Raw genomic sequence first — 15,002 nt, forward strand, 5'->3', positions numbered from 1 at the left:
GAGGTTTTGTACTCACTATAGAGCCCTCAATGCCATCACAATTAAATATGCATTTCCTATACCCACTGTGGATGAATTGTTAGACAAATTATAAGGAGCAAATTATTTTTCTAAGCTTGATCTCCGGTCTGGCTACCACCAAATTTTATTGCAACTTGAAGACAAATTTAAGACGGCTTTTAGAACACACCATGGGCATTTTTAGTGGCTTGTTATGCCTTTTGGCTTATCTAATGCACCAGCTACATTTCAGGTAGGAATGTCAGTGGGGTGGGGCGGGGTGGGGAATGGGATCCCCGTCCCCATCCCCGCTTTCCACGGGCGGGATTCCCGGTTAAAAATTCCCTCAGGGAAAAAAATTCCCCTCCCCGCTCACTCCACCGCGGGATCCCCGCCCGCCTCAGCCCCGCTAGGCGGGAAGAATAGTTTCCGCCTCCCGCCCTGCGAGGATGTTCGGGAATCCCTGCTCCCCAGGGGCCCCCTGGGAACGGGATTCCCACCCCACTGACATTCCTAATTTCAGGCCTTAGTAAATCAAATTTTTCAGTTTGCATTAAGAAAATATGTCTTGGTTTTCTTTGATGTTATTCTTATTTACAGTGTGTATCTTGGTCCTAACATCTATAACACTTGGAGAAAGTACTGTCTACCATATTGGAACATAAATTGTTTGCTAAGCTTTCTAAATGCAGTTTTGGATTGCAAAAAGTGGAGTACTTGGGGCATGTTGTCTCTATTGATGGAGTGGTGCTATGGATGATACTAAGGTGCAAGCACCTTGAAAAGCTGTTGTGACCACTGCTCCTGTCTTAGCTCTGCCGGATTTTTCTAAATCTTTTACAATTGAAACTGATGCTTTAGGTATTGGAATTGGAGCAATACTCAGTCAAGATAAGCATCCAATTGTTTATTTTTCTAAGAAGATGTCACCCAAAATGGAGTCCCAAATAGCATATATTAGAGAATTATATGCTATTATTGAAGTTGTTGCTAAGTTCAGACATTTAATTGGCCACAAATTTGTCATTAAAACTGATCAGCAAGCTCTCAAACATTTGGGTACTCAATCCATTCAAGCACCTGAATAACAAAAATGGCTTCCTAAACTGTTGGGATTTGATTTAAAATTAAGTATAGGCCAGGTGCTGAAACTTTGGCTAATGATGCTCTTTCCATGTGTTTTTATGGCTTATTCTAGTTCTCATTGCTCTTTGCTGCAAGACATCAAGCAATTATAATTACAAGACCCACAATTCAAACACAAATCTTTCAAGAATTACAGCACGTCAGTAGTACTCATTCTAAATATTCTTGGAAATAGAATTAATTATGGTGTCATAATCGTATTGCAGTTCCTGATGACTCCTACATTAAGCACAAATTATTACTGGAATTTCATGCATCATTATTGTTTGGGGGGTCATGCTGGCCAATTAAGGACTTCTGCTAGATTGGCACATCAGTTTTATTGCCTTGCCATGTGGAAATATGTTAATGAATTTGTTAAGCCTTGTTTTATTTGCCAACAAGCTAAAACTACAAATACACACCTTAGTGATCTTCTACAGCCATTGCCAATACCACAACAAATTTGGGAGGAGATTTATATGGATTTCATATTGGGCTTACCTTTGTCTAAAGGATTTACAGTCATATATGTTGTGGTGAATAGACTTTCGAAGTATGGTCATTTCATGCCACTCAAAGGCTGACTTCACAAGTCAAATAATAGCACAAGTTTTCATAACTTAGGTAGCAAAACTTCATGGCATTCCAAAATCTATTGTGAGTGACAGAGATAAAGCATTTACCAGCAAGTTTTGGCAATCTTTATTTAGCAAAATGGGAACTTTATCTTCACTACTTTATAGCAGAAAATCGAAAGACATGGGTGGATTTACTACCTTGGGCAGAGTTCTCTTATAATACAACTTTTCATACAAGCATTGGCATGGCTCCTTTTAAAGTTGTATATGGTTGTGATCCACCTACTTTAATAGTTTATGAATTAGATGATGTTAATCCAATTCCAGTAGCTGAATTTCTACAACAGAGAGATAAAGTTTTGCAATAATTGAAGATTAGTTTGATTAAAGTACAGGAGAGGATGAAAAGGTTTGCTAATAAGAAATGTTGTTAGATTAATTACAATGTGGGTGATTGGGTTATGGTTAATTTACAAACATATAGACAACAGTCTATATATTTGCGAAGAAATCACAAATTGAGCATGAGATATTTTGGTCATTTTCAAATATTACAGTGCTTGGGACCTATTGCTTATCGACTAGCATTACCAGAATGAGCTAAAATTTATCATGTCTATCATGCATCTGTTCTTAAGCCTTTTATGTGGGAGCTGCACCTAATAACATACAACCTCTTCTGCCATTAACTGATGAGTTGGGTCCTGTCATCCAGCCACAGTACATTCTGCAGGCTCATACCATTCTCAGAAACTCCAAGCCAGTTCGTCAATTATTGGTGCAATGGTCTGGCCTTCCAACATTTGCTAGCTTGTGGGAAGACATCACTCTATTACAAAATGCGATATCCACATTAGACCTTGATGATAAGGTCTATTTTGATGGGAGGGAAAGGTTGGTATCCTCACCAATCGAAGAGGTAAACGTGGTGGAGAAACATAAGGTAGCAGTCTTTGATGCCCAGGTTTAAAGAAAGAATTGGAGAGAAAATGATGGGTGTGAGGGTTTGAAAGGAGGACATGTGGGTGCAGGCGCATCATCCTCAAATGGAGCGAGGCATTCTTCTCTGAGAATTGAGGGACAGGGCTTAGTGGGACACATGGATAGCCAGATGAAAGGGATGGAGATGCATGCAATCAACTGTAGAGAATGAGATGTTGAGAAAGGCTAGGAAAAAGAGAGCGAATATTCGCTACAATGATTTCATTATGGGGAATATAAAGAGCTGGAGTCTGAGAAGAGGGGGGCATCTCTGAAGAAAAAGCTTGAGGCTCATCTCTGAAAGGAGAGGAGAGGGGGACTGGGATGCTTCTTGGAGCGCTTGGTTATTTTATCTTTCAATTATGTTGATTTGCTTGTTGCTTTAGTGATCTTGTTATTTGAAGTATGGATTGATGAACTCTATTAGTATGTTGCTTGATATTGCTTGGATATTTCTCTGCTTGGAGTGGATGTTATCACTAAGAGCTTGAAAATTTCTTGAGTTTGGATGCTAATAGGAAATGTTCTTTCTACTCTTTACCTTGAATAGTGAATTACTATATTTGAATAGCAATATTCATTAACAGCATATTGTGTGTTTCATGGCATCAGCATTGGCTCTGCTGTTGATATTATTAACAGTATCTAGTCGGTCACTCTGTTCGAAACTGAATATCAATGCAATGTTGGTCTTGTCTTTGATCCATAAGAGCATATAATAGTTTCAACATTGGCAGATGACATACATGAATAATAAAAACAATCAGTCTTAGATCACTACAATGCTAAAAAAACACAAGAACACAAAGTTCAGTTACTGAATTACACAGTTGAATCTATAACTGAGTCTTGAAAATTGTTGCATGCTTGAGACGTTGCGCAATGTCTGCAACTGAACCGATGGCAGCCAAAAGAGAGACGAGAAGTGCGGCCACGCTCAATGCCTGCAGTGCAAACCACTGGTTGTGTCCCCTTTTGATCTTGTTACGAGTCATGTACATTGTCACTGGAAAGTACACTGTGAGTGGCCAAAAGGCGACGGAGCCGAGCAAGCCGACAACAGCGTTGAAGAATGGTAGCATCATTGCGATCAGTGTTGTGAGGACGACAAAGGCAGTGCGGAATACCAGCTTGCATAGGGTAAATTTGAATGATCTTATTGCATATACGTTGTGGAAGAATGCAGATTCAGGCCACTTGTTTGCAAGCCATTCTTCGTATTTTGCATAAATTGGCTGCCCGTATACCTGAAAAAACATACCGCATTATTAGCAAAAGAAAATAAAATTTGATGATGATTTCAATTTGTGTATCTTTTGATTATTGTACACCTGATATGCTCCAACTAAATGGATAACGACAGCGATATTGGCGATGTCCACAAGCCAAAAGGGGTTGTAGAATCCGGTGAGGATGTTCCCAACAACAGTATTTCCAAAGGCAGCATATCCGACACACCCAAGTGATACATAGAACATTGTAGTGACACCGATGCCGTATCTGGTTGCCCTTTTCATTGTTTTGTTTTCTGGTGGCGGTGATTTCAGAGTGTCCTTCAAGATCAAGAAATGTAAATATTGAAGTCATAGTTGGTAATGTATTTGAAAAATTGCAAAACTGAATGTATATTTATTTGAGATTTCAAGTATACCTGAATTTCAATCAGCAGCATGGAGTAAGTATACGCAAAGGCAATGTTGCCAAGAGCCTGGAGAGATTGCCAAACTTTAGTTGACGCAGACACATCGCCGGTGATTTTCACGCCCAACAAAGTCCCTTTGATTGAACCATGAGAAGCAAACTTGGCAATGCAAAGAGCTAAAGCAATGAAAGAGTAAGTGAATGACATTGCAGCAGCAACAACCGAAAGCACAGTTATCTTCTCCAAGTTCGGAAATTGAGATAGCAGAATCTCAACAAGGCCGAATATAATCATATACAAGTTTCCTGATGCGCCACACTTTGCGTTCGGCCCCTTATGATGGAAGCAGTTTGATCTCTCAACAGCCCTATGCATACACAAAGGCAAAGATAAGATTGGATTCATAATACAAAATGTTCTCATTGACAGTGAAAAACTGAAAATACATACATCATGCTCATTGCAACTGTGATTGTGTAACCAATCATGCTGCCCCAAAGCAGCGTATACTGTGCAATACCGCATACAAATACATCTCTTGCTCCTGCAAGAAAAATACGACACAAGATTAGTTGAAGAACATTGATTATGGAAGGATGAGAACATTAAAAGGATGAATTAAATTACCAAGGCATGATCTCACAACATGCATATAGGTGTAGTTCCTTTTCCCGTCAGGAGATCGATAGCAGTCAGAGAGTAAATTGGCAGTGTAGTACGTAATATAGGCGCAAGCAACGAGCGTAGCTGGTCCAATGGTCCAACCAAGTTGAGCTACACTCCACGGCAATGCAAGCACTCCAGATCCTATCACAGCAGTAATGGCATGCGACGTTGCAGTCCACACAGTCCCTGCTTAGTATATTACAGAACATAAATACAGTGACAGGACGGTATTTAGAGGACATAGTGCTTGCTCTATAATAATAATAATAATTCAACTATGTTAAACTCATATATTTATACATATGTTTGCTTTTATCATTCTTCATCTCTCCCAACTAATTGTAAAGAATTAGTAGTTCCAATAAGACATTAGGAATCACAGAATCAGATAGTGCATGGTGCTGCTCATAAGAGCAGATTAAGAAAGGCACTGCAGTTAGTGGATGTGCACATCCTAAAGACCAAATCATATTTAGCCATTACTTGTACATAATTAGATTATATGAATGTATTGGAAGTGATTTGAAAAGCTAAATTAAATATCGAATAAAATTTCTGAAAGCAGTCTATGTATGTCACTCATGAGTGTGATGTATCATAACTTTATTTTTCAAAGTCTACATGATTACTCCACCAAGCTAAGGCAGTTGTATGTTATCACATCAAATGGAATAATTAATGCATTAAAGTTTGGGTGCCTGGACCAAGACAAAATTATAATACGAACATGTTCAAAAGAAAATCAAAAGGAGAGAAGAGCTCCTCAAAATAAAGCACTTCCAAGTAAAGAAACATATAAATCATATATTTAAATACCATACGAAATTAAGGACATGATTAGGAAATACATCTTGACTTTAACCATGATTAGACTTTAAAGAACTAGGAAAGAACAAATATAGTACACTTAAGTGAACAATCATAGGTAAGATTACTGCCACCTCATACAAACCAAAGTTGATGGAATCCATTCATCAACTTCCACCATCAATGGTGTCAACAATTAGACAAGGACCCTTTTCATTAGAGTTCGCCATTATATTAAGTCATTTGTAAAGACAATGAATCAGTGGTATCTCAACAAATAATTTAGATTAATTGCTAGGAAAAAAGAGAATGAAATCCAGCTTACTTTGGTGGACCAAGCAAGATTATTTTCTCAAAATATAAATGAGACTCTTAATTTATAGTGGAGGGGGCATGGAACAAAACCATCAAATCCATGGGCTCCATTAAAATAGTGGAGAATAAGTTCCTATGGCATTGAATCTTTCTTTTGAGTGCATGTGCACACACTTGCGCTATATACGTATATACATAAATAAATAGCATCTTCTTCGTTCTGATCGTCTTCATAAGTTCTTATTCAGTATGCATACGTACACTCTGTTGTTATTTTTGGGAAGGTTTATACAAAAGGGAACTAATTACTCTGATTTAGAGGTTTTTGCTGAAGCTGGGCCTAATGACAACAAAATATCTGAAAGAATGAAAATGGGAGTAACAAACATGAAGTTTGATGTTTATATGTGAGAAAAAACACTTTTTCTCTAGAGTTTTCAATTTTGGGCTCAAATTAGGAAGAAGACTAAAGATCACAGCAATTTTTTGTATATCAGATACATGAATGCCCCACAAGAGCAGCATGCATCCCTTCATATATTCAGTAACTATTGAAAAATTCAATTAAAAAATGCATCTATTTGAAGGAATGAAACTGAGGAGTGGTAAGCATGCAGTTAGACTCTAATATACAATCACAAAAAAGCTACAAAAAGGAAATAACTTTTTTGCAGAAAGATGTGGCTTGGGGATGCCACATAACTTCTATGATTTGTAAAAGAAAAAAAAAACGCATTAACTTTTTATTAGGGTTTTGATTTGGGCTCAAATGAAGTAAAAGACCGAAAATCAAACACATGAACACCAGGAAAGAGCAGCAGCATGCATTCCTTCATCCATTCACCAAACAAAATTGAAAGCAAAATCCAGTATTGCACCTCAACAATAACAACAGCATGAGAAAAATCACACAAAGAAGAAAAAAAAACAAACTTTTTTGCAAAGGAGATAGTTGATTACCTGTCCTCTGGTGACCATCATCATCAACAACCTCCATGCTCTCCTTCCTCACAATCTGCTCAGTATCCATCTCTTCTCACTCCCACAATCCAAACCTCACTCTCTTTTTCTCAAACTTGCCAACTTGCTCTGCTATTTGAAACTGAGAAATGAAACAAAAACAAGGTAAGCATTCATATATGAAATGCTAAGACTCTTGCCATTAATGGCTACTAACAAACTCTTTTCTCTCACCTCACACTCTGACCAATGTCTCTTTCTTCTCTCTCCATCATCTCTTCCATTTATGGAAGTTGTATTCTGTAAAGCATTGGGACTATTCTGAGGCCAAGTGCAACCTTTTGGTATCAATGCTCCCCTCTCCACTGTTGCACAAAGAACCTAATAAAGTGTTCATGCCATGCTAAAGACTGCTATATACATGCACTTTGTTTTGGCCCCATAGTATTCAATGTTGTTCCTAATTTTGCCACCTTGTTAAAAGTAACACAAGCTTCCAAATCATGAGATTTTTATTTTTATTTTTTTATTTTTAGGATAAAAAAAAAGGATGAACACTGTTTTATTAAAATTAAAAGAGGGATCCAAGTGAAATAAACAAACGATAAAATGTTAAGTAAAATGGTGGTACAAGAGGTATGCTGCATGATCCACCAGTTATGTCGATGAAGTATCTTAGAGTAGTTTCAATCAAAGAGGAGAAGGATGGCGTTCAAGAGACTATTGTTAGCGTGAATTTTTCACCACCCATATCACAAAGTTACCAATATAGTTAGCCGCTTTGACCGGATTTTGTATAGAGGTCAGGTCACCATGAATAAGGAGGGTGTAAGGATAAGGCTATTGAAACCATTACTTCAACCTCCTAATTTTAGAGGTCTCTAAATATTAAATAATAATTTTTTTATAATAAATTAAGATATTAATTTTTTTAATTTAATACTTAATTAATATCATATAATTTCAAATATTTTTTAAAACTAAAAACAATAAACTGAGGTATGAAAATATTTTAAGTTAATGTTTAATTAGTACCATAATTTTTCGACTAATTTTTAAAGAAATTTATTTATCAACTAATGTATTAATTTTACTATTTCCTTTAATAGCCATTTTAAAAATAATGCACTTCTTTTTTCTAAAATTAATCCACCGTTCTTTTTTTCAATTATAAATGAAAGGTTTTGAAATTTATTCATATGGTACTCTTTTTTGTCTTTCTTCTTTTAACTTTTACTTACAAATTTAGAATATTTTCATTTAAGTGATAACTAGTGCTAGTAGCTATTAAAAAATGGACAAACTTATCATATAGCCATTTATTTAAAAAAAAAATAAACAAGTTAGAGGCACAATTTTGAAATTTGGTTTTAGTCACCTTTAGACAAAAGAGCTAATAAAATTGAGGTCACACTTGAGTATAAGCATGAAATCTTTCACTCTGAGTTTTTCGGTTCTAGAGCAGAGATATAAAAAAGACATGTAATTAATTTTAATCATAATCAATAGAAATATAAGACAACAACAATTTAATATGCAGTTATTTTTTAGTTTTTTTTTTTAATTTTATATATAACTTTTTATTACAAATAAGATTATATAAAATTTATGTGTCATGATTTAAAAAAATAACAATTTTCCAACAAGAAGAATTTTAATCATCATTTATTATGCTACATGTAGTTTTTATTAAAGCATTTGGATAGCATAGGAGTTAAGTGCCTCTTTGGTTTTCTTGTTATACATGGGCCATAATATTTAAGAATGACATGAATAAAAATTCGCATAATTTTTTTATTTGAATACTTTTTATATTTCAGTTGTAATTGCAAAGATAGTTTTTTCTTTTTATTATTATTTAATTGTGAATATAAATAGCTCATAGTTACATTTATTTTCAGGTTTTACCGAATCTACATCCAATTCCATTTTTTTTTTAAATAAAAGCAACCTACGTTATATACAATGATACATTAAGGGCATGTACATAAACTGAAAATTAATCATCCAACCCGCATATCATTAGTTAAGGATGAGGGGTTTGAGCTGCGAGCTGCACTCATAACTAATGACTTTATTACCATTATTGTTCATAACTAGTATTGAATTCGATATATTTTGATTGTTTTCATCCTTATTTTCCATGATAAGACCAAATACCACTAGAATATTAGCCTTTTGATACCTTCATACTCTTTGATTTAAGGTTTAATGGTCATTTGTCAATTTTTTAAATATATATATATATATATATATATGGAATTTTCAATACCACTACTAAGTTTAGGAGCCAAATATTTATTATTGAAGATGACTCAACAAATATTTTTTTATATAACTTTTTTTTAATTTATGTGACACGTCTTGGCATGCAAGTTGATGTGCTATATAAAGGTGCCATCTAATTAATTGCTGATGCTGCAATCTTTCAAGTTTCAACGTCATTTGGTAGTTTGTGATTTAAAAATACAGTTAAATTTATATATTTTGATACCCACAAAACTTCACATTAATATAAACATTAAATTCTCAACCATATTATAGAAGAGAATAAAAACCATCAATTTTTTGTACATAGATGACAATGACACTACTATTTAATTACTATATTAGTGATAGATAATATTCATTTATGTTTCAAAATTTTATATTAAAAATCATCATGATATTTAGTATGGATAAATTGGATGACTTAAATGCCCGGTTAGCTTTTATGGAAAATATGTACTCCATCCATTCCAAAATACATGTCAAGGAATAAGAATTAAAAATAACATTAAATTTTTTAAAATTTAACATAAAAATCAATCAAATTATTAAACAATTAGTCTCTTGGAACTATATATTTTCATATTACTCTCTTTATTTATATAATTTTAAAAATTAAAGATGGGTTAATTGAAAAAAATAAATACATATTGCCTTGATATTATAAAATGATAACTATTTTGAAATAATTTTTTTTTAGAAAAATGACTTGTATTTTACAATGGATGGAGTATCATATAAGATGAAAAGTATGATGTAAAATTCTAAAATTGTAAACTGAGAAGTTTTTTGAGTATTTACTACTCCCTTCGTTCTTTTTTTATGTTACAAATCTATGTTCTTTTTTATCTGTTGTTTTTAGACATCAAGAAACATATCTCAAAACAATCAAAGCTTTACTCCAAATAGTAACTTAATAAATGAAGTAACATCAAAACCCTCAAAATGATTGAGCCCAGCCATGAAGAGAACTATTATTTTTTATTAGGTTTTTATTTGTTTTCATTAAGTTTTGATTTTCATTTTTCCCAATATTAAAATATTATTTTCAAAAATAGATAAATCACATTCATTAAACAAAAAAGAAGTACATGGGACTACAAATACAAAAGAGAGATAACTACACCAATAATTAGGTACAAATATAACTACAATAACATAAAAAAAATAAGAGAAAAATATAGAAGGTCCATTAGAAGTGGAAGTGAAAAAATTATTACATCAATAACCCCATTGAGGATGGAGAGGTTCCTCTGCAGTAATGAAAAGCAAAGGCTTAGACGGCTTCGTGTTTTTTGCCGTGTTCGCTAGACCATTTGTTTAAAAAAATTCAAACATGCTATGTAGGTACCAAAATTAGTAGGGAATGTTCATTCACAAATTTTACTTAAAAAAATTATTTGATTTTTTTATATACTGTATAGGATTTAAAATAAGCTTTTTTGCTTTTGATTAAAGAAAATCAATACAAATTCAGGGTTTAATTGAAAAAAAACCCTTCAAATTTTAAGGTATTTTAAGTAAATTTCCTCAAAAAATCCCAAAAATATGTGAAGATTCATTTTATAAATCAATTAAAAATAATTATTACACGGAAGTTAAACTTAACATAAGTAAGGGCAGAACTAAAAAAAAAAAAAAATAAAAATAAATAAAAAATCACAGTATTAACACAAAATAAAAGATTGAAATGAAATTAAGAAAATCAAATTATTACAGGAAAAGTAATTTTCATTATTTCCATTTCATGTTATTTTCTATATATTTTTCAAAAGATGAGGGGTTTAAAAGAAATTTAAAACTTTTCAGGGGTGTAATTGAGAAACATTTCAATTTAGGCGCAATCAATCCTTCTCTATTCTTAATTCGTTCAAACCCTTGCCCTAGTGCCGCCGTTGATCCCCTTCTCTCCTTCGCTTGATCTCGTCGGCAGTCTCTGGTCGCCGGAATTCAGGTGAGTTTCTCCGTCCCTGATCTCCCTTCCTCTCATTCGTAGTGTCGTTGACGGTGGTGGCGTTACCGGTGGGTGGTGCTGAGTAAGAGTCAAGTCGGCGGCGACGGTGGTGGGAGTGGTACTGAAGAAGTTGAAACGATGAACCATCGGAGATGGATTTTATCTTGAAAATTGTTATCTTGTTATCAATGATCGAATTCTTTCTCTGATGTTTTCTGTAAACTTCGTTTTGATTAGTTGTTGGATTTCACTCTTGATTTTTGCAGTGAGGAATGGAGCACGGATCACTGACGGATTTGAGCTCTTCGACGTTTTCTTTGATTGACGAGGACCATACCTTGGCGAACTCTGTTCGATTCACCTTGAATCAAGAGTTAGTACTTCACTAACAAAACCTAATTTTTTTTTTCAGTTTGGCGTGATTGGCATCTTATCAATTTTACCTTAAGTCAAATGTCTAATTTTTGTTGAATTGATCTGCCTGAAGTTTGTAGAGTAGTTAATGGAAAGAAGCATAGCAAGATTGTCATTTATACTATAGTTTCTTGAGCTTTGGCATTGTGTGGATATGAGCTTATAGAAACAATTTCTATAGAATCCCAAACCTGCCTATCTTTGATATTGTTTTTTTTGTCGCTAGAGTTGATAGTTGTTTCAACAGCTAAAGGAAGTATTTCATAATCACATAAATATGGTGAGTTGGGTGCGGATAGTGATGATAACATGGGTTTGATGGTTAGAAGTGGGAAGTGAGTCATCATGGAAATAGTGTTTGCTAAGGAATCAAGTTGGACAGGAACTGGTCTTTTTCCATTTTCAAGCTCTGCATTTGCTCTTTAATCTATTGATTAATTGTGTGAAGCTAATTAGTTTGTTTATTTTGAAACTTTTGGTGTAAGGGGTTTTTTTTTTGTTTAATTTGGGATCTGTCTTAGTGAAGCAGCATAGTTTTGCACTTTAATATGATAGTATTTTTTAAATTAATGTGTGTGTGTTTGTGTATATGAGGAATTGGACAAAAGTAGGTGTTTAGCAAATACTCCACGTAATATTTGTCCCTAACGTAAAGAGGCAGAGGTCATGTTTTTGCTCTACTCTTTTTGCCTGCCTAATCACTTCTTTTCCTAGGGTGTTTTTCCATTATTATTAAATAGAATTTTCCTTATTTTGTTATCAAAATTCTGTGCTTTTGTTTAAAATATCAATAATATGAGTTTCTTATGTCCTCAATGCCAAAATAAAAAGAATGGTCACATTTGGTATTGCAAGTTTCTAGCATCCTCTGCTTTTCTTGATATAGCTTCTGACGCAAACTTTCCTGATTATGCTTGGTACAAAACTTCCAGTCCAAGAGTGCAGTTTTCTGGGTACAGCATCCCTCATCCTTCAGATAACAAAGTCAACATAAGAGTCCAGACAACAGGTATTTGTGAACCTGTTTGCCTTTGTTGTGAGTTGTTTACTATTGTCGCTCAATTGCCCCTGCATAGTGTGCATGCCATGTTTTTCAATTATAATGTTTATAAAAAGTAGCACCTATTGTTCTGATCTTATTTTGAAACCATATATATATCATTTCAGCTTCTTCATATATTTGCCTATCCCTCTTTAGTGATTCTTACCTTACAAATTAAAACCAAATATCAAGAATAATAATTTCATCATATATATGTTGCCTTCTAAGATATCGAGGAATGATACTGCTCTAGTATTTATGCCATTTTATTAAATGATTAAATCCATCATTAGAAGTGGTAGTGTAATCAAGGTTATGCAAGCTTAAAGCTTTGTAACAATTCTTATGTAAGAAATTTGTTTCACAAATCATAGATTACTGGGTTAATTATTTATTTGAGCTTTGACTTAGGCAGTTAAACGTCAAGATCCATTGTAAATTAATTTAGCAAGAAATAAACTGTTCAAGCATTTAATACAGTTGAAATATGTTGTTGGCTATTAAGTTTGACCATTTAGCTTTCATGCTAGTGTAGATACCATTAAAGTTTACTTCACATCTGATAACATGACATAGAAGTATAGAGCACAGGACTTTGTTGTTTGGGGTATTGCAAATATATGCTACAACCTTAAGTAATAGACAAACTTGCCCGTGCATTTCAGAGCATTGAGTGAGCGTTTGACAGATTGTGTTTATTTGTGATATACCTCAAGTAATTCTTTGTGTAAATGATAGATTGTTCAAGATTTAGTCAATTTGAATTTCAGAATTGGACTATGTTTAAGATTATTGGCAAAAAATGCATTGGATTTTCCTTTAATTGTTTTATGACCGTAACATTAGTCACACCCAATTTGGGACAATAATTAATGAGTGGAGCTCCTCAGGAAATGTTAGAGGGGGGCCATCATACCATCCATCGGCTGCTTTGAGACTAGTGAACTGCAAGAAAAAACAAAGATAAATGTACGATGTAAATCAAAATTACTAAGTTAAAACTAATCTCAAAGTGATACACATATGGTACGAGGACCTAAAAGGGCGCTCCTCTTTGAATTTTTATTCGTCATTTTGCCTCCAAAATATAAATTGTGAAGTAGACAAAAATACAAGACTTTCTGCTTGTCAAAGCACTTCCTCGTGTCGGCCTTGGTCCAGTATACAAGTGTGTTACTTAATATGAGCAATTTTCAGCTCGATAAAAATTATATCCCATTTTAAATATCACTTCCATGGGTAATCTTAAAGCGCGTCTTTTTTTGGCCCTCATCTCTCAACCTCACTACTCCTTGATTTAACAGGTGATCCTGCAAAGGATGTATTGAAGGATGCACTCCAGAACCTAATGTTGATGTGCAAACATGTGAGGATAACCTTCGATGATACTGTTAATGATTTCAGGGCAACAGAGAAAGTAGAGCACATGGACATCAATAGCAACCGGTGAAACTCTCTGCTCTTCTAAGCTAAGTCAAGCAACCTTCGACAAGTATTTGATTTCAGATTGACATAGAAAGACGGAGAAGATGGACATTATGATGCCGTAGTTCTTATAATTCTTCTAAGCTCATTTGGTCTCAGTAAAATAGTACGTGTGCTGACAGCTAGGGAAAAAAAAATCCAAAATCTTAACTTTCGAAGGATTTGTATGTCTTAGTACCGTCACATGAGAATCTAGCTAGACATTGTTCTTGTGGTATTCGCTAAATGGTATCCGTTTTTGGGGCCGGTTATAAGCTTTTAATTGCTTGTGTTGTAAGATGTTCAGGATTCACTTGTTTATGTGGTTCATTTACAATGTAGATGGCTACAATATTAATTAAGATATTATTTTGACAGAGAATAGAAAATAGAACAAAGGCTACAATTTCAAAATCTTATTTTTGTTCTTTTACACTCGTTAGTTTTTAATTTTGTACTTGAAATTAAAGATGACTAAACATATGGATAAATTACTTGTAAATCCATCAATTCCTTTAAGTCCTTCGGTTATTTGATTTTTTTAATACCCTTTGAATCTCTATTTTTTTTTTAAGATAAAATTCCTCATCTATTTGGTTTGCATGAAATTCTTATTTTACCCCTTCTTTTTCCGTACTAATTTTCTTTTGCTGCCTCAACCACACCAGAGAGCCACGTTGCCTAAAGCAAAAGACTTTGATCTTTCTCATCAAAATTTCAATCCATGCAACTTGTCTACAAAATAAATTCAAGATGAATTTAAAGTTAAAGGGTTTCAAAATC

The 15,002-nt window shown here is 34.0% G+C and overlaps 2 protein-coding genes across 2 annotated transcripts; one reads left to right on the forward strand and one right to left on the reverse strand.

The window, feature by feature from the left end:
* Window positions 1–3,356: 3,356 nt before the first annotated feature.
* On the reverse strand, window positions 3,357–7,470 carry LOC120276386 (amino acid permease 2-like). The gene is made up of 7 exons (XM_039283113.1): window positions 7,312–7,470; window positions 7,078–7,219; window positions 4,957–5,181; window positions 4,780–4,873; window positions 4,339–4,696; window positions 4,019–4,240; window positions 3,357–3,934 (listed from the first exon to the last, which is right to left on the reverse strand). The coding sequence occupies exons 2-7, from the start codon at window positions 7,145–7,147 to the stop codon at window positions 3,524–3,526; spliced, it is 1,380 nt and encodes a 459-aa protein (XP_039139047.1). The 5' UTR covers window positions 7,148–7,219; window positions 7,312–7,470; the 3' UTR covers window positions 3,357–3,523.
* Window positions 7,471–11,164: 3,694 nt separating this feature from the next.
* Window positions 11,165–14,633, forward strand: LOC120275085 (DNA-directed RNA polymerases I and III subunit RPAC2). Its single transcript, XM_039281579.1, has 4 exons — window positions 11,165–11,299; window positions 11,566–11,672; window positions 12,646–12,722; window positions 14,060–14,633. The coding sequence occupies exons 2-4, from the start codon at window positions 11,572–11,574 to the stop codon at window positions 14,203–14,205; spliced, it is 324 nt and encodes a 107-aa protein (XP_039137513.1). The 5' UTR covers window positions 11,165–11,299; window positions 11,566–11,571; the 3' UTR covers window positions 14,206–14,633.
* The last annotated feature ends 369 nt before the right edge of the window (window positions 14,634–15,002 follow it).

This window comes from Dioscorea cayenensis, chromosome 14 (genome assembly GCF_009730915.1).
Source record: "Dioscorea cayenensis subsp. rotundata cultivar TDr96_F1 chromosome 14, TDr96_F1_v2_PseudoChromosome.rev07_lg8_w22 25.fasta, whole genome shotgun sequence".
NCBI classification, from domain to species: Eukaryota; Viridiplantae; Streptophyta; class Magnoliopsida; order Dioscoreales; family Dioscoreaceae; genus Dioscorea; species Dioscorea cayenensis.